The 24,607-nt window shown below is 38.7% G+C and overlaps 1 protein-coding gene across 1 annotated transcript; it reads right to left on the bottom strand.

Annotated features, from left to right (window-relative positions):
* Window positions 1-13,523: 13,523 nt before the first annotated feature.
* LOC133850653 (uncharacterized) lies at window positions 13,524-16,350 on the bottom strand. The gene is made up of 5 exons (XM_062286791.1): window positions 15,456-16,350; window positions 15,174-15,381; window positions 14,932-15,118; window positions 14,756-14,872; window positions 13,524-14,694 (listed from the first exon to the last, which is right to left on the bottom strand). Exons 1-5 carry the CDS (start codon window positions 15,585-15,587, stop codon window positions 13,755-13,757), a joined length of 1,584 nt encoding a protein of 527 aa, XP_062142775.1. The 5' UTR covers window positions 15,588-16,350; the 3' UTR covers window positions 13,524-13,754.
* Between the last annotated feature and the right edge of the window lie 8,257 nt (window positions 16,351-24,607).

The raw sequence follows: 24,607 nt of genomic DNA, 5'->3' as shown, positions 1-24,607 counted from the left end.
CGTGCCAAGGACCTTACTTTAGGCCCTTTGGTGGAACTTAATATGCAAATGCGGCTCATGTCTAGGCCAGGGAATGTCACCTGTCTCGCTCACACGCATGCAGACATTTCATTCGGTTTTGTGTGTGCTTCATTATTATTATTATTATTATTTTTATTTTTGTTTTATATATAGCAGCAGTGTCTGTCTGTGTGTGTGTGTGTGTGTGTTGTAGTTGTTTGTGGTGTTGAGTATTTTGCTGGCTGCTTTCTTGATTTTTATTACAAGAATGCGAACGTCGGCCGTTTTTAAAGCCACCACAGGACACACACAGGACCTTACTCACACTCGCCCATACACAATCGTACATAGATATTACGAAGGCTCGGCAAGGAGCGGTTTCAGCTGTATGTGTGTGTGTGTGTGTGTACATGTAGCAACACTTACACGAAAATGATGAATGATTTTATGGTTTGCTTGACCTGAATTTTATAGTATGCATGCACGCCGTCCCCTTCCTATGTCTTCGTCTTTACCTCTTCGTTTTCACCACACACACACACACACACAAACACACACACACACCCCTTGCCGCTGTCGCCTGAGCATTGCGAGTGGAAAATTTTATGTTTGCATAAGAAATTGGATTTTTGCATTAGTTATGGAAATGAGAAAACTTCAACTTGATTTGTTTTTCACTGGCTGCTTGGTCTGGGTTTTAGGTTTGGTTTGGTTTGGTTTCGTTTGGTTTGGACACGGCTTGGTCTGGGTTTTGAGCCTGGTCAGAAACAGAAGTGGCAGCACGCTCAGCAACTCTCAGTAACTGCTTTGGTTAGGTTCATCTTTTATTTTCTAGTTTTTTCCCTACTCTATTTTTGTGTCTTCTTGTACTCGTCGGCTTTGGGTTTTGCACTCGTCGTCGTTTGTGGTGGTCTCCCTATGAATCTATGGCTTTTTGGTGATGTTCTTCTCTCATTCGTTCGTTCACTGTGCCTAATGCTTATTAGATTTGGCTCATGAATCAAGCCAGTTTGCAAAACTACCAGAGAGACCAGACCTGATGCTGCTGCTGCTGCTGCTTGCCCCCGCCTGGTATTGCTCCCCTGGACATTAGCCTCAGTGCAATCACTAGCTGCATCTCCAGCTTGAATGCCCCTATCATCTCTCGCTCTGCTCCGTAGTTTGCTTGCCAGAGCAGAAGCATATGCCAAGTGAGGGGGTGAGTGCAAAGTGCAAATACACAATGGCAGCAACTTTGGCGTTGCAACTACGAGCATATTGCGCAATATGCCACGATATATATCGGTCGCTGTGAAAAACAAGTAAGGAAGCTACAGTCGTGTGTCATCGACTGTGAGATACTCGATACCGACTTTGAATCAAAGCAAAACAGTGCGGTATTCTTAAAATATACCAAATTATTATACCGTTAAAATACTAAAATATATTGATATAGTACTGCATTCACAATACACCATAGAGGGCAAAATATACTAGATTGTCAGCCAAAGCAATTAAGACTATGTAACTATGTATATGTTTTTTTCGCTATACAAAAGTATTTCTTAAATAACTGCTATAAAAAATGACAATTGCTGTCGAAAGTTTATCTTTTATAGCTTCTGAGATCTAGATGTTCATACGGACGGACGGACAGACAGACTTAGGGACATGGCTATATCGTTTCGGCTTTTGACACTGACCGAGAATGTAGATACTTTATAGTTTGAATACCCTTCTACCCAATGGGGAGCGGGTATAAAAAGAGTGTATCAAAAGTAAAAACAAACATTCGCGCAACCCACGAAATATTATATAGTATATTGTTCAATATACTCACGTACATATATGTATAATACCTACATTTTATATATATGGTACAAGTATTAAGTATACGTACTCATATGTTTTTATTTGGTTGAGGGAAAATAAGTAAATCCTTGAGCGGTGGCGCACAGTGGCAATAAAACGTGGGCGTTACCAATTTTTGGGGTTTTCCTTGAGTTCTCTCTCTCTCTCTTCACATATGAAGAGTGTTGGTGGAGAGTGATGTGTGAGTACAGCTCTGACAGACACCCGGAGGAGAAAAAGTACGAAACGAAAATCTGATGAGTTCGGGGGTGTTGCCTAGCATTTTGCAGACGATTGACGCTTCTGGCCGCAACAATTGACCGATTATAACAGAAGCCAACGCAAGAAGAGCTATAACAATAACAATGAATTGATATCGTTCGAGGCCAAGTACGCTGTAGTCGCTACGTATTATACCCTATAAAACACAGTGGGGAAATGCCAATCCACAGACATTTATGTTATGTGAAACGTTGCTAGTTAAGCTATAAAATTGCCAAGGGAAAGCTGGCAAAGCTGTAAAAACCATATTAAGATATTTTGTGTAGCCAGTTTTGAGTGAACGTAAAGTTGTAAAATTTTATGTAGTTGCTGCTGTGATAAGATGCAGATAGTATTAAATGCTATAAATATGGAAAATTAGTGTTCGATTGAACGAAAGTTGGTTATAAAAATGTAACTATTTTATATACAAAATGTTTAACATCACTGTGATGCCATTTAATACTCTCACTACAGCAACACATTTGGCAACGTTTCGTCGCTCCGTTTTAATATTGGCAACTTTTTTAATTATTTGCTTGAAACGTTTGTCGATTTGTTCGACTTTGCTGTTGATTTGTAGCATTGTTGCTGTTATTCTTGTTGTTGTTCTTGTTGTTGCCACTGCTGCATGGCAGCAAACTATGGCGGCAATATGTGCCAACGGTTGAATAATCTGTCAATAAGCTTTTGTCATCGTTTGGCTACCAACAGAAGCAGTTACATTGAGACTAGAACGACGGCTGCTGCTGCTGCTGCTGCCGCAAACAAACATTTTGCTATTGGATGCCACAGTTGCCAGTTGCTGGCCCTTCGGGTGCTAAAGGTTTTGCTTTGGAAAGGGAAGGAAGGAGAGAACAGAAGAGAGCGAGAACGTTCATATATTGCGTCTTGGGCGCGGCTTCTTTTGCGAGCCAAGGGCTAACAAACAATAAAAAAAAGAATGAAAGTAGAAAAGTAGAAAAGGGCATCAAATTGAGAATGGGGAGAGAAAACTTTTTAATAAAGGTCGATAGCTGCATGTCAATTGGCATGTTGCCGCCGCAGCAGAACAGCAGAACAGCAGAATTGAGCAGAACTTTGTGGCTCGTCACGTCACATCACGTCACGATTAGCTTGGCAATAGTTCACTCTTTTGCCTCAGCAGTGGCAATGGCAATGGCAACGGCAACGTCGTTGGCATCCGCATCCGTATCCGGTTTTCAAGTGGGCGTACTTCAACTCTGAATGTTACTTTGTCATCCGTTTTATCACTTATTACTTCCGTTGCGACACTTTTACGAAGAAGAACACTCTCTGACTTTGACAGCAGCGGCAGCCGCTTAATTTCTATCACCTTTTGCATTTTAATTCACTAGTTTTTCTATAGTTGGGGTCTGGTTTTTTCTGTGACTTGGCTTGTAATGAGTTTTTCGGCCAAACCAAATGAGAAATGCAATTTCAGTTGTTATTTACATTGCATACTTTGTGGCGTGCGGACATTAGCATTTATATGGGTAACTTTTCATTCATCTAATTGCTGCTTGGGAGCTGCCAAAATAAATCTTGGCCGTCGGCTAGAACTACTCAAAAAGTTACGCTCCTCTCTCGCTCTCACTCTCTTTCATTGCCTGGCCAATTTCAAGTTGCCACTTGCAAGTCTCTCTCTCTCTCTCTCCACCTAGTTGGAACAGTTTTTGTGCCCCGTTTTGGGGACGGCGGGGGAGAGCGATAAAATATACATAAATAACCTTTATTACACATGCTGCCGCTCAAGTGCTCGAACTTTTTCAAGTCCACTTTGCACAGTTGTTTTCGAGTAGTTCGCTCTGCTCGGCGTTTTTCGGCGTGCCTTGTTGTTGTTGCACGCGTTTTAGCCAGCAAACAATCGCTTGATTCCCACAAGACGGCAGCGCAAGAAAGTCAATACTCGAAATCAAAACCCAAAACACAAAACCTTTACCTACAGTTCAAGGTACCAAAAAGTGTTTTGTAGCCAATTCAACTCTTATGTTTTATGCTTAGAAATTAAATGTTTAAATCTACACAGAGAGAATGAATTTTGATTGAAAGGAAGATTGAAAATCTTAATCTAAGAACTTTTTTCGATCTTAAAATAAAATAATTCTCTTCTTATTTCTTCAAAGGGAGGAATTTCCTTCCTTTAAAATTAGACAGCATACATAAATGTATAAAAAACACGCAATCTATTTTTTTGTTCTTTAATTTTAAACAATCTAAATTTACAATTGTTATATCCTGATTTAAGATTTGGCCTTCTTGGTTCGATTTTAAGATTTTTCCATTCTTGAAACAATATATATAAACAATATATAAAATATAATCTTGAATTTCAAGATTGAGATTTTTTGTAGAATTTCGATCTGATTTAAAAATAAGTCAAGATTATATTCTTGATTTTAGCCCGTTTTTTCTTTCTGCGTAGTTCAACTTTTGATGGCTGTGAAATATCTCCCTAACTAAATGCTTAATTACAAGCGTCCTCTAAACGTTTTTGATCTAGTTATGATGGCTGTGAAAAACTGTCTGTTTTTGCTCGCCTTCATGAAGTGCCGCCAATATTAGTTAATTAAACCCGGAAAATCCTAATGTGACCTAATTGGATTCAGACGCTGAACGTCAGCTGTATGGATACACGTTACATGGCAACGAAGAGACCAAACACGATGCTGATAACATCCTAGCGTCAGTTTTTTTTTTCTATTCAGCTGGACGGCTTTATGTGTCGCACTCGCTGTTGCTTTTGTTATTGTTGTAGTTGTTTTGGCTTTCTTTTGCTCGCCAGTCAGCTCCAGATATGACCCTTTTGATATGTGCAAAAGAACCGTCCATCAGCAGCTTGTTGCTTTTGCAAAAGAACGCAAGGACATGCGGCGTCGGCGGCTGCTGTTTCCATCGGCTTCCCTTTGCTCCATTGCTGTTGCTGTTTTTCCTTTTCGCCGCGCTTCCTAATCCTACAAGCAACAATAAGCCTTGGTAATTATCTGCAAAGTGACCATTAGGCGATTAGTTGACGCTGCTATGCTCCCTCTCCTCTACATCTTCCTTCTATATAGTTTACGCCCTAACTGGGCTAATGTGGACAGTTGTAAGTAGTGTAAGTAGCAGAGCGTCTAACTAAGTATTTGTGTGTGTGTGTGTTACTGAAGCACAAACTTTTAATATGTTCAATGTTAGTTAGTAGAAAAATAAATAATATAAAAGTAATCTTTTATGCTATATTACGACAGCGAAAGTTTAATATTAGAAGCACTCTGCTAACTAATTATTAAATATTATATATGTGGGTACACATATTATAAGTATATAGCTATTAACTTTATATAATAAAATATAATAATAATAAATGAATGTATATTATGTTTCGGATGTAGGTGTCATAATACGAAAGATGAATCTTAATTTGATAAAAAAATTGCATATAGCAAGTTAATTTAAATTAATTTTGTATTCACTAAAAAGATCTTCAACATGTTTCCGCTCTTATTTTATGTGTGAGTGAAAATATATACTATTGCTGACAATCTGGTATTTTTTGCACTTGTTGGTATATTTTTAATGATATAAACTTGAATATGATGTATGAGTATTATATATGTATAATCCATTACTCAACACATTCAAAAAGTTTGCACTGCAAATATTTTAATCGTTTTTTTTTTTATCACCAGCAAAGACTTATAAATAAGCTATTACTTAAAATAATTCTATATTACTCAAAATATTTGTTGCCCGTTATCGTTATTTTATCAAATGCAAAGATAATTAATTTCATTTGCTAGCTTTCACTGTCTCATAGTTTTGTGTTTATTAATTTGGTTCATTCATCTAGCTTTAGTAGATTTCTTTGTTGAATTTCTTGATCTACTCTAATCTTATACAATCTTCATTTTAGTCTCTCACTCGTACTTCTGTTCATTTATCTTTATGTCTTCCACCTTTGCCTTGCCACAGCTCCCCAAAACACGACAAAGAAGTTTCATTTTCTTGTGCGCACTTTGCGCATCGCATTGCTTTTGCCTTCATACTCATTTTTATGTTCATCTAATTTGCATTTGCATAGTTTCCTTTCCTTTCTTCGACATTTGCGACATTTTCATTTTGCTTTGTGTGTGGAAAGAAAATATGATGAGTGGTGTTTCAGCTTAAGGATAAGAGGGCGCCAAGCGTTTCCCTCTTCTCTTACCTTTAGGCAACGTTAACGTTGATGGTTTATGAACTGTTGCATACATTTTGGTTTGGCTAACAAGCTGACTTAGTATGTGATAATTTTGCTGGCCAATAGTTTCATTTTCCATGTTTTTGTCATCAACTGAAACGACGACGACAATTTTGCAGGGATTGCGGCAAATGCTTTAGCTGCTGCCGCTGCAGTTGCTCAAAGTCACAAAAATTACCATAAGCAGGCCAGCTAAGAGAAAGGAGGTCGCTTTTTTTTCCACTCGTGTTTCGATGTCTAAGTCTAAGCACACGCGGCGCATTGAAAATTATTTACGATAACGATCGCATAATCATAATAATAATCACATTATAATAATTCTTGGCTTTATGGTCGGCCACTTGGGGGCTCGATGCGGCGCACTTCGGCTTCGGCCTGCGGTCTTTTCGTTCTCTCTCTCTCTCTCTCTCTGAGGACGTGTAATAGTTGCTAATAAAATGCAATGCCCATCTGCCTCAACTGGTTGGTTGGTCGCCCAGCGTAATGTGCGCTGGGCTTATAAATAAGTCCACAACGCACACATTGGAGGCGGGTGCAAAAAACCTCAAATAAAAAAAGAGCAGCAAAATCGAAGGACATAAAAGGGGGCAGTAACTACATTTTGAGGTGGCAAAAGGGGCAAAAAATGGCAACTGCATTGATGTTATTACCTGGGCTGCCAACTATTTGCTAAAGTCAATAAACCAAAATGACAGGCCCGACAAACTGGGGCGGAAAGGCGACAATATGGGGAGTCTCTCCTGCTTCATTGGGAAGCTCTTTTCTCTCTCTTATTTGGACGGACGACACGAGACTAGACACCCTCACACACACAACGCGTGGCAAGAGGCCAATGGACGGACTGACGGACGGACGGACGGAGCCGCTTTTCATATTTCCCATTGCAGTTGTTATTTTATGTTTTGTTTCGCTTGCAGCAAATTATTGTTATGCTTCTGGATTTTGCGCATAATTCTGCAGTTTTCGTTGTTGTTTGTTGTGTTGTGTTGTGCCTGCTACTCGTGTCGTTGCCGATGTTCTTGTTGTTGTTTGAGCTATTTCGAGTATGTTACTCATACGCCATGTGAGCCCTGCTCTGACATGCAAATTTGTATGCACTTTTAAATGAGCCATAGCCTCAAATATGCCACCACCAACCACCATCAACAATAACAACAACTATAGTATTTTGCATTCTTTTTTCCAGTTTCTTTTTTTATGCATTGTTCCCCATTTTCAATTTGTTTTCTGGCCAGGCATTTTGGCACGACCAGCTGAGGGTAACCAGAAGAGCAGCTGTCGTCGTTATCGTCGTCGTGGGTTTGCCATTTTTGGGTAAAGCATGGTGAATGCACAACGAACTTTGTACTCTTCCATTGAATACCCTCTGCTAATAATACTATTTACGTTGTGCGTATACTTAATATCAGTAACAATCAAAGATATCAAGTATACGCGCACTTGTCAGTGTTGTCTACTTGATCTACCTCAAACAAAAATTAAACGTATTCTCAATTTCAATTCAATTAATTTAATCAAACTTTATACGCTCGCGATATTGCAGAGTATAATTTAAGCTAATAACTATTACTGCCCAATGGGTGGTGTCTTTTATCAGTTATTTGCCCATTGACAGCTTTGATTACGCCGTACTAAAATAGGATTTCTTTTGCAAATCCATCAAGTCATTCTTTAATCGAATGCACATAGTATTTAACAATGAGATTGTGTTTACTCACATGAGTATTATCTATCGCTGGAGGTTAATTTGATGCCGTTTTATAAATAGCCTACTTAATTATGAGCAATAGATAAAAGAAGAAAAACCTTCCATGCGTAAACTATTAAATATTTTAATGAAACACACACTTCGATAAACGTACGTCACAGGTGTTTATCTATGCGAATTCACGTTGAGCAAATCTTTGTCGAATCTTAATCTTAAGAGTATTGCGTTTTCGGATTTGTGTTGCCGATTTCGTATTGCTTGAATAAGTATTTTGGTTTAGTTTAGCACGCTGCGGTTGCAAATTCATTTCCCAACGAAAAAAAAATGGAGAAAAAATGTAATCGACAGCAGGGAGAAGAAAAAAGAGTAAAAAGACTTTGGCAAGTTTATTTATGCTTTGCGTGTCTGCTGTGAATTAGTGCCAAATTTGATTATCTATGGCCGAACACAGATAGACACTTACTCATACAAATACATATAGTATCCTCAGACACACACAAACACACACACACACACAGAGAGCCCACACAGCTACAAAACACGCCTAAAAGTAAGTCACGATGTTTCCGCCAACTGCTGACAGTTGTTGTTGGTGGCGTGGGTGTTGTTGTTGTTGCTGTTGTTGCTGTTGTCACTGTCTATCTGCTTTTATAACGCCCATATTAAATTGATTTCTTTAATCAATTCAAATATTTATGGCTTTTCTGTAATTTTTCATGTGAACGCGCTTCTCATTCCCCGCCCTAAGCATGCTTTTTGATATCCATTCATTCAGCTTAAACGATTTCAATCGTGGTGTTTTAAAATTTTTGTTTGCCCCAAAGGCAATTTTTCCAATCTACATTTTGCAGCCAGGGGGCGTGCCTCGCGCCTACATTTGCGTGTTGCCGCCATCAAGAAAGATTTTTTGAATGTCATAAGTCACATGCCAAGCGGTAATTAGTGTAAAACTCGTTCTCTTTCTCCTTTGACCTTTAAGAAGGCGCAGCTTGCGGATGGAACACAAAGTAGTTCAAGGCTTTAGCTGTGGCAAACAATTATTATTTAAGCTATTAATAATAATGAAATTAGCTGCTTTCTTTGCTCTATCTCTCTGTGCTGGCTCTGGTGGTGTTAAAGAATTAGTTAATTTATCAAGTTCTTGTCTCTGGCTGAACTTTTCAAAGCAGCGCCAACAAATTGTACTTATTTCAAGTTAAGTTCTTCATGTCGACTTTTTTTTCTTTACCTCGCTTAGAAACTAATTTCAAAGTTTTTGAAGAGTTCAGCTGGGTTGACAAAGGTCAATGGCTTTGGGGGGCGGATTGAACTAGTGGAAAAGTCTCAAAATAGATGTGATAATGTTGACGTAGCTACCAATTACCTCGAGCAATAATTGAAAGGGGGAAACTATTTAATAAAATATTATGCAACAATGGAGACAATGGTTGCAAATCAAAAGAAATTGCTGCCGCCGCTGTACAACACAAATTGAACTATAGAGTGGCTGTCACCTTATCGATTAGTAGTGCAATATATATAGTCTATATACTGTTTATATGTATGCATGTAGACGAGAAGGCAGATGAGGACATGGCTCTATCAATGAATTTGTCTGCTGTGTTTCTTTGTGAACGAACGAACGAACGAACGAAGGAACGAATTCAATGGCTTACGCCAGCAAGGAAGCGCATTATGGCTTCCCGGCGGAGGCTGAAGAAGACTGGTGGCTGCCACAACAATGAATGGCGCGAACAATGTCTAAATCTTTATTAATTCGACTATTTTGTGAAGCTGTTGCCAGACTGCACAGCTAACACAGCTGAACACAGTCGAAGGAAGCGAGAACGTGGCTACTCTGTCAAGTCTGTCTTTCTCTGGATGTTGGATGGGAGTGGACCACTCAACAAATAAATTAATAGCCATCAATCAGTAAATCCGCCAAAAGGACCTTTTGCTTTCAATGCAAAAGGTTCTTGCTCAGCAAAGAGCGTGTGCCTGTCTCCCTCTCCTCTGTGTGTGTGTGTTTTGTGCGTGTGCGTGTGTTCGTATGATGGAGACGCACAAAAGCGCGCTATAAACGCGCTCAATGAATGGCTAATATGCCCACTGCACGCGTCCTCCACATTTTGGTTAAGCATGGCAGGGGATAGTGCGGAGTAAAGCGGGATTATAAAGGGAAGTGCGCAGGCTGCTGTTTCCTCTGTGAGGGCACAACCTAAAGCTGCTGTACGTGGCAGCAATTACGGTGAAGCAAGCAAAAAAAGTGTGCATAAAATCCGATTAAATTATAATGCAACATTTTTTCGATTTTACAAAAAGTTGTGTGCAAAAAGATACATATTATATTTGTGTTTTGTTTTGTTTGTGTTATATAGCAAACATATTCAATGCGCTTCTGAGAATTGCTTACAAGCAGACTTTTGTGAACTGACTTTGTGTGATCAAGCGAGAGGATTCTGTTGAAATAAGTCAGTCTATGCTGACAGTCCTTGACCTAAAGCACATTTGTGGAACAATAAATTCAAAAGTTATTTTCTTCTACGGTAAATAGAAAGTATGAAAATGCATAACAAATACTTCTTATTTGTAAATGAGAAAAAGAAATGATTGTCTAGAGAAAGCTTTTAAATTTGAATTTTTATACTTCGTGATTGCAGATTGCAGATGAAAATTGTTGAAGTTATTTAAGAAATATTTTGTATAGGACTCAATTTAAATGTAGTACTATATAAATATACCAATATAGCTTTGGTATTTTATTTTATTTTAAATTTCTGGTATATTTAGAATTTACTATACCAAATATAGCTATATTTTTAAAATTAATTTAGTATATTTTAAATTTAGTACCGTAATGTTTTGCCTTTAATCACAATAGGTGCGGGTATCTCACAGTCGAGCACACTCGTCTGTAAAAGTTTTACCTTTTTTATCTGTATCAATATCATAATTTTTGATACTCATTTAGTGGCAAAAAACTATAAACCATAAATTGGTTAATTGAAGAAATTTAAAAAAATTCAATATATCATGATGATGTTTAGATTTCATTTATACTTTTTTTTATCAGTATCAATATTATATTTTTGATATTTCCGTTGCAAAAACTATTCATTATAAATTTGCAAATTGACGTCTATTTTGTTAAAAAGAATGCAGTAAGTTCTGATGATTTTTTGATTAAATACATTGCCGTTTTTATCTGAATCAATATCATATTTTTGATGTTCCATTCTTTACCAAAAACTATTAACTGTCATTGGCAAAGAGCATTTCAATTTCTGTCGCTGATCCGATGGCATGCGATGGATCATTTCATATTTTTGTGCTGCGAATAACTTGACAGTTTGCAGGAATTAACCGATTACATGCTAAGGGGGTGTGACAGTTCAATTTCTTTAAGCGACATCTGAGGGCAACGCTGGCAACTGGCAACCGACAAAACAGGCAAACTGGCAATCTCCAGCTGGCAAAAATGCTGCACACACACACAGACACAGAGAGAGCAGGAACAGCGTATGACAAAAGTAACAGCAAGCAACAACAGCAACAAGGAAGAAGAACAAGAAGCGACTCATAAATCATTCGCGACGTCGATGTCGAGTATGATGACGACTGGCAATCGCAGGATCTGATTGACTACTGTCAGACGAGAGGGACAAACCAATAGAACCTAGGATAGAGAGAGAGAGACTGCGAGTGTACGTGTGTGTGTGTGTAGACGTATTACAAGCATTGATGCTGTAAGCATAGACCATATATGAAATGACACACAAAAATATGCATAAGTGTGTGTGTGTGTATGTGTGTGAGTGTGTGAGAGTGTGTTTCTAGTACAACGTGCATTTATTTGTAGGCGACACAGAAGTGAGTAGAAAGAGAAGGCAGAAGAAGACTGCTGATGTCGAGAGAGTTCTATGGAAATGCTGTGACATTCATATGCACAGCTTCTTGTTGTTGCTGCTGCTCTTCTTGTTCGAGTTGCTGTTGTTGTTATTATTGTTGTTATCGCTGTCGCAGTTGGCATTGTCGTTGACTGCGAAGCCAGCAGAGCGAAACAAATGAAATGTGACACATTATGCGACGAGGCGTATAACTGTCTCTCTATATCTGCTTCTGTATCTGTGTATGACTCTCTGTGTATGCGTGTGTGTGTGTGTGTGTGTGTATTAAATCACATCGAAATGACTTTCGTACTCTATCAATGTCGAAATTATGCAATAACTTCAATTGATTACAAGTGCGTGAGTAATTTAATGGCAATACTCTCCTCCACCATATAGAAGCTCGCATATCGGCAATCAGTGGCAAATGTTGCCCTCCGCTCGCTCCGATTTTCGGAGGACAGTAAAACGTTTAAAGTGTCATGTTGCGGCCTCTTCTGTTGTTGCCTCGTTACGCGGCACTTGGCTGCCTCTTTTTTTTTTCACTTTTTTTTTGCTTTTTTACTTTATTATTATTTGCTGTTCTCGTTGTTGTTGCTGTTTGCTTTGACAACCCACTTACTTAGATAGACGGGCACCTGTCTTGATTGTCCTGGTTCCATGCTGAGCAAATCGCACACACTTCGAAAGAGAGAGAGTTGGGTGTAAAACCCTTCAAGTTGACTTGGTAGCCATAGCCCTTGCCATTGGGACGCTGTGTGTGTTATCTGTGTGGCAGCTCTTTTTTGCTTAGCTGCCTGCTTAGCTGATGGCTCCTGGTATTTGGTATTTGCCTTGACTCAGGTCCCGCATGTGCTGCGCTCTGCTGCTCGCCGCCCATATCCAGTTAAAAGGATAATGGAGCACAACAATTTTTACACGCATATATTTTACAAATATTTGCATTTTTCCCTCGCTGCCTGACAAGTGAGCCGAGCCAGCCAGCCAAAAGGTAACAACCATGTGTGAGAGAAGTGAAAGGAATGTTAAGTGAAAGAAAGCGAGAGAGAGAGAGAGAGAGAGATAGCTAGCCCATAACTTTGGTAAACCTTTTGCATTGCTTCTTTTTAAGACACATTTGCGTCGTACTTGTGTCGGGGTTTAGGCCTGAAAAGCCTCAACTGCACATAAAGGGATTGAGTTTGTATGTGTTTCACTCTCCCACTCCCACTCTCTATCTCTGTCTCTGTCTATCTTATGCCATGTTTAGCAAAAGGATTTGTGTTTGTGTCGCCTTTTGTAACAAAACCTTACGCATTTCTTCTACTTATGCCGTTTTGTTGTTAGTTGTATGTCTGTTTGTACTATGATCGAATTACGCGCCCTTTACATGCTTTTCTACAATGTGATCGGAAACATAAGATATTTGCATAAATGCAAATAACATTTACATTCAAGTGCTTCTCATGCTGTGCTTTGTGTGCATTCAGTGCAGTTTATGGTCAATTTGTAGCTAACAGGTTAATCGCTGATGTCAGGAAATTTGTAATGCAATTAAGAGCTGAAAATTTAAGGGGAAACTCTGATAATAGAAGAGTGGTTAAAATAGTATACAGATTGTAAAAATAAATAAAGAATTTGTTTTAGTAGCATAATATTTTATTTATTTGCTGATCATCTGAAAGCTTAAAATATAAATGTTCAAGAGGCTTTTGGGAAAACTTAACTTTTTAACGAAATTTCCGAATTATTTTTTAAGATTAATTTTGAAACAGTACAACTTTTTCAATTTCCCAAATCTAAGCTCTTTGAAAATCATAACAATTATAAAAATTAATTATATATAATAGAGTTAAACATCGCTTGTCTCACTCCCAATCACATAGTCCACTTATTGTGCCAGAAACATTTCGAGTCCTTGTTTACGCATGAATTTGCCATTGGCATTGAATGGCAATCTGTCCACGAAACGAACTCCAGCATGCAGATGCTTTGTTTCAACCGGCAGCCGCTTGATCACATAGTCAACGATTTCCTTTTCGCTAATCTCACAATCGGGATTCTTGAGCACCAAAGCACCAGCTGCATCGCCAATTAGATCATCGGGAACACCAATGACACAGCAAGCCTTGACTTGTGGCAACTCCAGAATTGCATTCTCAATTTCCGTGGGCCAATAATGAATGCCCATGTATTTGAGGGTTTCCTTTTTGCGATCCACAATATATAGATTGTTGTCATTGTCAAAGTAACCCAAATCTCCCGTATGAATCCAACCTTCAAAGTCTTGCATTTGCCGTGTGGCAACTGGATTGCCATAGTAGCCATTCCAACGCTTACCCGTATGCACATAGATCTCACCCACCTCATTATGGCTTAATCTCTTTCCAGACTCGTCGACAATGCGTATCTTAATGCCCGGATTTGGATGGCCAGCTGTTGCTGCATTGCGGATGCCAAAACTCATTGTAACTATGCCAACTTCGGACATGGCATAACCCGAATTGTAAGTAGCTTCCGTGAATAATTCCTGTATGCGTTGCAGTGTCGATTGCGACAAAATGCCACCGCCATAGTTAAGATTTCTCATCGAGGCGAGTGCCAAGGGTGTGGCTTCTTTGCAGGCGGCAATGGCAGCCAAATGCACCGGAGCCAAGGTGGCATAATTGATTTTATATTTATGCACCAATCTCACAAAGTATTCCGGGGAGAAGGGTTGGTCTGTGATGATGCGAGTGCTGCCAAAGAAGGTGCTGAAAAGGAAAGCCCACAGGCCACTTATCCAATCCAAGCCGCTTGTGATGAAGAATATGGTTTCGCTATTGACCAGCCTGTAAAATGTTGCCAAAGTCAAGCATTAATATGTTTGTCGAAGAAGATTCTTTAACTTACATTTTGTCCTGCACCAACACATTGTTTGAAACGCAGACAGCTTTGGGCAAACCCGTGGTGCCAGAGGAGCAGAGTATAGCAATGGTCTGATCACTGCCATCTTTAAGTGGTTCCGGTCTAAATCGAGATTAAAATTATGTAACAAAAAATAACTCACACACTTGCTAAGCACTTACTGATAAAACATTTCAGTAGCAGTTTTGGTCAACAGACTTTCAATAGTCAGAACATCTTCAATGTGGCCAGAAAGCAATATAATTTCGGGATTCCATTCCTTGGTGGCTGCATGAACCTTATCATAAAATTGTGCATCACAGAATATCAATGCAGGTCGTGTTATGCCGTACATGTATTTGAGAGTCTCTGCAAGGCAATTGATTAGTTAACTAGAATGTGGTAGATAAAAAGAGTTTTGTACCTTCATCGAAAATAGGATTTACTCCGTGGAATGGAGTGCCATTTAGCAGGCATGCCAAACCCATCGGCATCACATAGGTTGTATTCCTGCCCACGACACCGACGACACTTCTGTGATCCAGGCCACGTTGCTTCAGATGCTGGGCAATGCGAATTGCCCAGGTGATGGCCTCCTCGTTGGTCACAACAATGCCATCGCTATCTGATATCTGTGGCATTATATTTCGGTATTTATTTCGAGGATATTTCTAGGATTCTTTACTCTTTTGTTCTTCACTCTCACCTGACACACATTCTTGGGATAATTCTTCATGGTATTGAATATAATTCTACCCACTGAAGTGTCATCACTGTACATGGAGGATCTTTCAGGACCACTCCAGAGCTTGTTAACACTATCCCAGGTCACTGTCATTGCAAAAAAGATTTGTCAACTTTGACGTTCTGTGCGATCCAAAGTCTTTAAATAGACTAACCACAGAATCGTCATTTATTGCCTTATCAATACGAAGTTACCCCACGGTTAGTTCTTTTATCAAATCACAAGAAAATATGCTCAACCAAAACACTTAACACTTATAGATATTATAGCTTATCATTTATAACGTACATCTAAAAACGAAAGCGAAAAGATTAAAGTTTCTTAATACAGCTGTGCATACCCTATAATTATCAATTTGCGTATTTCATTGAATGAAATTCAAAGCTAATCAAGAGATATGTTTGTGCAATTAATAGATTTTCACAAGTTTAACAACTTTGTTAAGTGCCAAGATTTAGATTGTCATACATTCATGTTTAAATGATTCGGAATGTTTCCTTTTACATTGATAATTTTGCATTTGTTAATTCCATTTGTCATTTGTAAGACAGCAAGTTGACAAATTGAAATTGCTTGACATAATTTCAGAATATCAATTCAATTATTTACAAAGCAGTTATTTGGTTGGTCATCTGTAATTATATTATTCATCATACTTGTGCTCACTTGTGTTCTCATTTGAATAACTTAAATTACAATATACCTTGTTTTTGTGTCTGTGCATAAGAGGGTATAATTAAGTGAATATCAAAGATAAAATGTAGATTTGGTTAAATGTTGAGAGTGCGGTGAGTTTTTAATTAATTTCACAACACGTTTATTTATAGAGTTCTTATAGTCTCATAGTATAATATATAATTAGATGGACAGCAAATGCAGCAAATTGAATTTAACTGAATGCTCATTCGGGGTACTTTTTATTCGAGGGTATTTTTTATTGACTTGAATGGCAAAAAAGTACACTAAAATGTGCTAAATATAGCATAAAAGAAAATTCTTAACTTTAATGTTGCAGAATTTGTGCAGAACTTGAAGTTGAGCAAGTTTCATCAGTAAATTATTATGATTTACATTTAAAGTTGAAGATTTTGTGCTTGGTAACTTAAAGTTGAGCAGCGTAAATTCCCATTATTTGATTTTATTATTATCACGACAATTGGTTCGTAATGTCATCAGTGAATTATTAATATTTACATTTAAAATAAATAAATGCAAAATGGGTTTACAAAAAATAATCAAAATTTATGAAATGAGTTTTCGATTTCGATTTCAATTGTAAATTTAAAGCAACATTTTCCATTTTTTCTCTTTTCTGATAATGTTGCTGTTGATTATTATGCTAATATGCAAATTGTGATGCCGATTATGTACAGTTGTGCTTGGAAAAGTGCACAATATTAATATAGAGATTCATTAACATACACTGTGCAAATTTGCTTTATTTTACATAAATTGCGTATACGCGATGTGTGTCGACTTTAATTAGCTTTCACACGCTTTCACACACACTGTCGATGGATGCTGCTCCAGATGCAACAACAATTACAACAACTAAGGTCAATGTGCACATGCTTATTAGGTGTGCAGCAAACTCGTTGTAGGATATGGGTCAAGCAGAGAGTGAACGCTTTGGGCTTCGTTTGGATACAACGAAAAAAAAAAAATGATGTGTGCGTGTTGCCAGTTTGCCGGAGCATAACAGCCATGCATAAGTGGCAAGCAGCAGCAGCAGCAACAGCAGCAGGTCAGGTGTTAAAGCTGACTTTACTCATTCGCTGTTGTTGTTGTTGTTGTTGCTGATGTGGCTGCTATCTGGCAGGCTCTGGCATACTGTCGACGTCAACGTCAACGTCGAGCCGCACTCATCCTAGAAACATAGAAAAGGCGAAAAAACAGCAAAAAACAGAAAAGAAAAAAAACGAGAGAAATATGTGTTGTTGGCCTAGCGAGAATACTCTGCGTGCGAGGCAAGTGGCGCCAGTTTGTATTGTCATCCTTTAGCCGTCACTTTTTGTCTCCGCTCTCGCTTTGCGTTGCTTTACGTTGCTTTGCTTTGCTATTTTTCTTGCTTTCTAGTTTGAGTTCTTTTTTTTTTTGTTCTTCTCGCTTTGCACTGAGCCTGCTCTGTCTCTTTGCCTCAGTGTCTGTGTGCGCTGGAGCGCTTTTTCTTTTCTATTATTGTCTCACTTACAAGTGTACCCGATGTATTATGCATATCCTGTAACACTCCACTTTTGTTGTGCATTAGTCAAATGTGCGCCGGCGTTTGGGGGCGAAGAAAAAAGGGGAAAACGGAAAACTCTGAACTCAAAAAGGGAAAGCGCGAAGTGATGCGAAGAAGCAATGGTCATGGAAATGGAGCACATTTAGTCACACAATTGGCTTTGCATGGCCAACGAGCTAAATATGGTTGTGAAGACTGGTGAAGCCTTTTGTTTTTTGCAGGTGAATGGAAAACAAATGAAGAAATTAAAGCGCCGAATTAATAAGCACTTTATCCATTTCCTGCTGGGCACTTTAATTGGCCTGGCCTATGCCAAGGTTTTGTGTGTCCCAGTCGTGTCCAAGTCGAGTCTTTAGCTTGCTTATGCGACTATTAATACGCTGCCATAAGCCACTGTAAATGTCTTTAGGGGCCTAGTCTCTAGTCTCTAGTCTCCCTGCGCTCAGCTCTCAACCTTTGCTTCGTTACCGTGTGGCAATTATCAGGGCAAAGGCGTCCGTGTTGACGTCGACGTCGACGTTAACGTTAACGTTGACGGTGGCAGCGACTGCGACTGCCTCTTGGCAATGCCATAAAAGTGCCACTTAAACTGTTTTAGTTTCTCTTTTTGTGTGTGCGTGTGTGTGTGTGTGTGTGTGCGTTGCTTTGAAGTTGCACGTGGACAAAAATAGTCACACTGGACAGCAGGAACGCATATTAAATTGGTAGCGAAAAGTCAGAGCAGATAATTGCTTCACAAGTGCATAAATTTAAAGCGCGGTAAATGAATAGTTGAGTTTGCAATGCAGTTGGACATTTGCTGAATATTTAATAGACTTCATCGGTTTTATGTCAGTTTTATTAACACCGATTTCAATTAGCTTTGGCTCACTAAATTATTAATTGGCATTTTTGTAGACGGGTGTGTGTGTGTGTGTGTGAAATTGCTGCAACCTGTTCGTCGTCGTCAGCGTGAGCTTGTTTAAGCCAACTGTGGCAGTTCAGGCATTTGGCCGACAGCCGGGCCCAAATGCGAGACGTGTTTAATTGCTCGATTAGTGAGCAGTTTTCCTGGGCAGCCTGCGACGATGTTGCCGCCCACAAACCGCCCTCCTCGAGGGGGCGTTTTGTCTGTTGTCGCTTTTGTGTTGGGCAAATAAAAACCTGGCAGCGGCGTCCTCGACGGCGTCACCAAATTCCCAAAGCCATAATCTTGAGCTCCAAACGCAAGTGCGAGAGAGTGCGACAGAATGCTAGAGAGAGGGAGATGCTTGGCAAAATCTGGTTTTCAATTTCATTTTCACTCGAACAACACTTAAAAACAGTCGCTGAATTAAATTATTCAAAATGTCAAACAATTATTCAAACGCCAACGGAACTGTAACTTTGGACTTTATGCAAAAGGGAGCGATGATTCTCTTTCAAGGCCCTCAGGGGGTACCTGTTATGCTTGTGCCTGTGTCTCTGTGTTACTGTAGAGAGAGAGCAAGTCAAGTTATGATTTAAAAAGATATTAGCCTTGTTCACAGTTTGCTGCCAGTTCCTCTTGCCCTTTGTACTTTATGCAAAACAGGGCACAAAAAAAATATGTATGTATATGAAAAGATGGAATAAACGTGGTGCAAGCTTTGGCAAATTATTTCTGCAAAGAAATATGAAATATACTAACGTAAATATACTAACTTATATACATATACTTTACTTGGCTTGTATGTTTGTATGTGCGTGCGTTTAGAGGGGAGCACATTGTTGGGGAAATTTAATTATATCTAAAGTTGAGAGGGCAGCTTTATTGCTGATATTCTACGCATAAACTTTTATTAACTGTGTGCGCGCTCGTATTTTGCAATTTTCTTAACTTTTTGTTGATTTTTTTTTTCTGTTGGGTTCCCCCGCCAAACCTAAACTGAGTAGATTTTTAAAGCGCACACCACAAAAGTATGCAACTGAACTTTGAACTTTTTGCTATTTTTAAAGAGCCGCAAATGCTGCGCCACAAAGAATGCTGTAAATATTGAATGTGCGATGCGAGCGCAAGAGTAACGTAATTTGTGCAACTCTTGTTTCTATCAATCAAAGGATCAGGCCACAAAAGCCGCATTGCCACGTCACCCAATTCGCTCCCCCTTTTTACACACACACATTCGACAACCAGTCGGAGAGAGGGAGAGGAAATGTGTCGTGTTAACGTGCAAGTAAAATAAAATGTAATGGAAAAAGTGGTTTTTATTTTAATTTGGTGGATGGAGTGACTACGAGAGATAGATAGCGAATGAGAAAAGCGGCGGAGAGTGAGGGAGAAAGAAAAGCTTTTGATCAAAACCAAGGCCTAAAAACCGAAACTAATAAAAGTCTCTGATTTCTCAATTTAGTGTCGTGTGTGATGTGTGTGTTTCTGTTTATTGACAAATAGTGTCAATGCTAATGAGTTCCACGAATCGTGTTCGGTAAGAGTTTTGCAAAACCAAAATAAGACCAAACTGGTTCATAGTGGTCGAGCATATCGTTAACTTATACGATATTAGGATTTCAATTTCATCAGAAATTTCTGCTATGCCTGATTTACATCTGAAAGAAGTCCCTAGAATTATTGTAAAAGTAATAGAAAACTTTCCTCCTCAGCTTCACGTCTTTCAGATATGAAAATTTGTTATTCAGTTTCAGTCTTTTAATAATTCATCAAATCTGCATATTGATTTTAGTTAAATTTAGTATTTATAAATTTTCAATAGCTTACTACTTAGTTGCTTTAGTTGACAATTTGGTATATTTTGTTATCTATGGTATATTTTGAGTGCAGATACTACACTACTTCATAAATATACCAAACACAGCATCTCACAGTAGAGTACACTCTATTCGATTCTTGTTGTTTTCTTTTATTTATTAATTTTTTACACAAATTAAATTAGTTTCTTAGGATCATACATAATGAGCGTGTGGCAAGTTGTAAGTTTGACAATCAATAATGAATGCGTTGGCGATGGCGAAAAAGCGTAAGCAATGTTTATAAATCCATAACACAAACTTGGCGCCATTAAAACAAGTTTTCTAATGTCTTTCAATTACACTTGACGCTCATAAGTATGCTATGATTAATGTAAAGACTTAACTCCCACACACTTTGGCAAACACACATACACACTGAGAGAGAATGAAGCACGCGCCCTCTCATTATCGCATCGACAATATCCCAATGTCCATTTATCATTAGCGCAATGAGACAGAGCCACACTTTGAGTGGGCAGCAAGTAGTAGCAAGAAGGGAAAACTGGGCAGTGATAAGTGTGGGATAAGTATAAGGGAGCTCAGGATAAGGAATAGCTCTTTGGCAAACTAAGTGTATATATCTTGCTGAGAGTTCAAGCATAAGGCTGCCAACTATTACACTAGAAGCTGCATTGTTTCCACTGACTTGCCATAATTACAACCAGCTGCAAAAACTTGACTCGGTTGCCTGACAAAATATTCCATTTGCTTTTGGGCTTGGGCTTGAATTTTGGACCAGTTCTGTCTGTCTGTCTGTCTGATTGACATACATTTTGTACGGCAGCACTAATTGATGTTAATTTTGGGCATAGCGCAAAAGCGTTGATGGATTGCCACAGTCAAAATTATGTTTCGGAGATCAACTCGTTGCGAAATATTTGTGCCTTGCGAATGGCATTTACTCAGTTTGCCTCCTTAGTGCTCGTGTTTTGTATGTGTGTGTGTGTCAGGATATTTTAAAAATAGAATGCAAAGCTCAATCGACGGGAAAAAGTTAAAGCGACGCAAATCGAATCGCAAACGAGTTGGGATTTAGTTGAGTATACATACATATATATACTATATGCCTTCTGTGCGTTGACGATGACGACGACTTAAAGCATCGCAAGAGGTAAAAATACAACGGGGGAATGGAGAAGAAGGAGAACAATCATTGACGACACTTGAGCAAAAGTTGCCAGTTGCCAGTTGGCAGTTGTCCTTGGTGTTTTGCTGCTCCTGCTGGTGTGAGAGTCGAGCAGAAACGGTAGCAATTTCTGAATTTATTTTTATCCGTTCGGATGCCGCGGAAATCCTGTCACTGCTGCTCCAGCTACATCTTCTTTTCCTTTCCATCTCTATATATAACCCCCACTCCTGCTGCGCCTTCTACTCCTGCTCGTTGTCACCATTTGCCGTTTGTGCCTTGTCGTCATGTCGTCGTTGGTTGTTGACGCGTTTTGCGTGCCTCATTCGCAGACACTTTGATAACCGCATTGCAACCGGACTGCCTGTGGGTCTCAACTGCCATCCGGTGTTGCTGCTGCCGTTACTACTGCTGCTCATCGTCATCGTCGCTGTGTCTATGATAACAAATGCAGCACCAACAGTAGCAGCCTTAATCAGCTACAGACTGTCCACTGGACTTCGACTTGGAGTTCGAATTGAAGTTTATGTTCCACCCCAACTGCAAAACAATCACTCAATGTTTGACTTAAGTTAATCGCCGTTGGCCTTCACGACTTTGACGAGACTTTGACTTGGACTTGACAGCCAAACTCATACGCTTGCACATCACAGAGAGCGAGTGGAAGGATAGATGAAGGGTAAACAGAATTGATTGCGTATATTTTCATTTTGTGTGGCATTGAACGCAATAGCATTTCATTTTCCAAGAAGTTACTGCTGCTGTCGAAACGTGCAACATGGGTGCACTTGAGACATCTGCAGCTGAAATTATTTATGTATAAGCAGCTTCCAAGATACGATGAGATTTTGGAATAATCAACAGCAAGTGGAACTGAGAATATTATTTTGTACAGCAAAAACTACTGTTGCATTCGGGTCTTAGTTTTCTTTGTATGATAATCTTTTATTTTGTACCAATTGGTATTTTTTAAATGTAATATTACATAGATAGGGCCTTCGCAGCCATTGCTTTACCAATATTGTGAGTAATAATTTTAATTATAGCTAAATAAATACATATATAGAAATACCAAATATAGCATTTGGTATTTTTTATTACATTTTCAGAATATTATTTTTGACATATTTTAATGTAATAGTATATAGATATACCAAATATATAATTTGGTTTATATTTGTATTTTTATGTAATAGTATATCGATATACCAAATATATTCTTCGGTGAATTTCAGTATTTTTCGTTATTTTAGTAGTGGGTAACCTGTATCTGATAGTTTAGCATACTCGAATTCAGCTTTCTTACTTATTTTTATTATTAAATTAACACGTCGAAGTAGTGGCAAAGACTTTCATATTAATTAGTATGAAATAAATGATGATCTTGATTAAAACACGAGCAATGCCGTCTGTTAGCTGCCGTTGCCAGCTGCATAAGCGTGACTTTTTAAGTGCAAATATGTGTAATGCAGCACTCGTCGCTCTTTCCCCTTGAAGCACCTTTTGCAAGCTTTGAGTTTAGTTGGAAATTTGGTTTTATTTGGTTTATAAGAAGGTTCTTGACTAAATATTGCTGCAACCCTGAAACGCACTTTGCACAGCTATGTGTTATGTATGTGTGTGTGTGTGTGTGTGTATTTCAATGCGTGTGTGTGTGTGTGAGTGTGATTGTGTTTGGCCTTTTGGCTTAACTTGCAATTTGGTCTGGTGTACGGGTATCCTTGCTGGCTGCCATTTGTGTTAGTGTTTCCTTCGACCTGCTCTACTCTGCTCTGCTCAGCTTGCTTGCAACTTATGCGTGACTCGAGTGCATACTCGAGAGCCTCGAGTCGGGGACTAAAAGTGTACGCAGCTAAAACTTTTGCCACTTGAAATTGTATTTTTTTTTCTCTCTGCACTCCCTCTCTCACTCATTTTTTTGTATTTTTTTTGTGACTCCGTCTCTGTCTGTCAATTGCTGTCCCATTCACTCGTGGCCGACTTTTATGCAAATAAATGTTTTTACTCATTTTAATACACATTTTTTATGGCACTTTTACTGGTAATGCGAACCAAACTCTCATCGCTTGCCTTTCATTTTAGCCTTTGCCACTACTACAACTACAACTACAACTACAACTACAACTACGACTACTCTAGCTGCATCCTTATCGTTATCCTCATGCTCGTGTCTCTCCTTCAGATTTTGCTTGCAGTAGTTCACTCTGGCTTGGCAATTCTCATCTCATCTTTCATCTCGTTAGTGCGTAGTATTTATACAGGAATTGGCTCAATTTGCTCTCGATTTATGCAGAAGATGCTTGAAACGCTTCTCGCTGCTTCTCTTTGATTGTTTGCACTGATGCCATCCAACCATTTGCTACTTAATTGACTTGCATTTTGTGCCCAGCGATTGCCATAATAATGGCCCCTAGAGACGGCAGCGTGAATCGGCAAAACTAGTTTCTTTCAAAACAAGGTCAAATTTATCACGCGCACACAAAAGTTTTCGCTCGTTGTCTTGCTGCCGTGGCGGGACTTCACCGCGAAGAGCACTCGAATATAATTTGTTGAGAAGCCCAAAAGAGAGTAAACTTTTAAGCTATATAATGTGCAGCCAAGATGCAGAATTGTCTTTAAAAACAAATGCGGACAATAGTCTATAAAAATGATTGTTGGAAAGTAAAAATGATTGTTGGCTACATTATGCTAATATTCAGATTTTTGTTATCAAAGACAGAATATGATTAAGGTTTTATAGCTTAAAATGTCACTTGGAATGCAGTTCGTTCCTTAAGACTGAGTTGCTATTTATAAGCTACCATTATAAAAGCTTAATTCTTAGACTGGCTTGGAGTAAGCTGCCTTCGTGTCTTAGCTTCTTTTCTTGATAATTGGTATATTTTTCACTGTTTGGTATATTTTGTACTTTTTGGTATAAATTGAAAGTTATAGTATATACATACCGAATATAGTCATCTTTGCATTTCGGTATTTTTCGTACACAGACAATGAATCTTGTATAATTTGAACTAT

This window comes from Drosophila sulfurigaster, chromosome 2L, assembly GCF_023558435.1.
Source record: "Drosophila sulfurigaster albostrigata strain 15112-1811.04 chromosome 2L, ASM2355843v2, whole genome shotgun sequence".
Taxonomy (NCBI): Eukaryota; Metazoa; Arthropoda; class Insecta; order Diptera; family Drosophilidae; genus Drosophila; species Drosophila sulfurigaster.
This window is presented reverse-complemented; position numbering and strand designations above follow the sequence as displayed.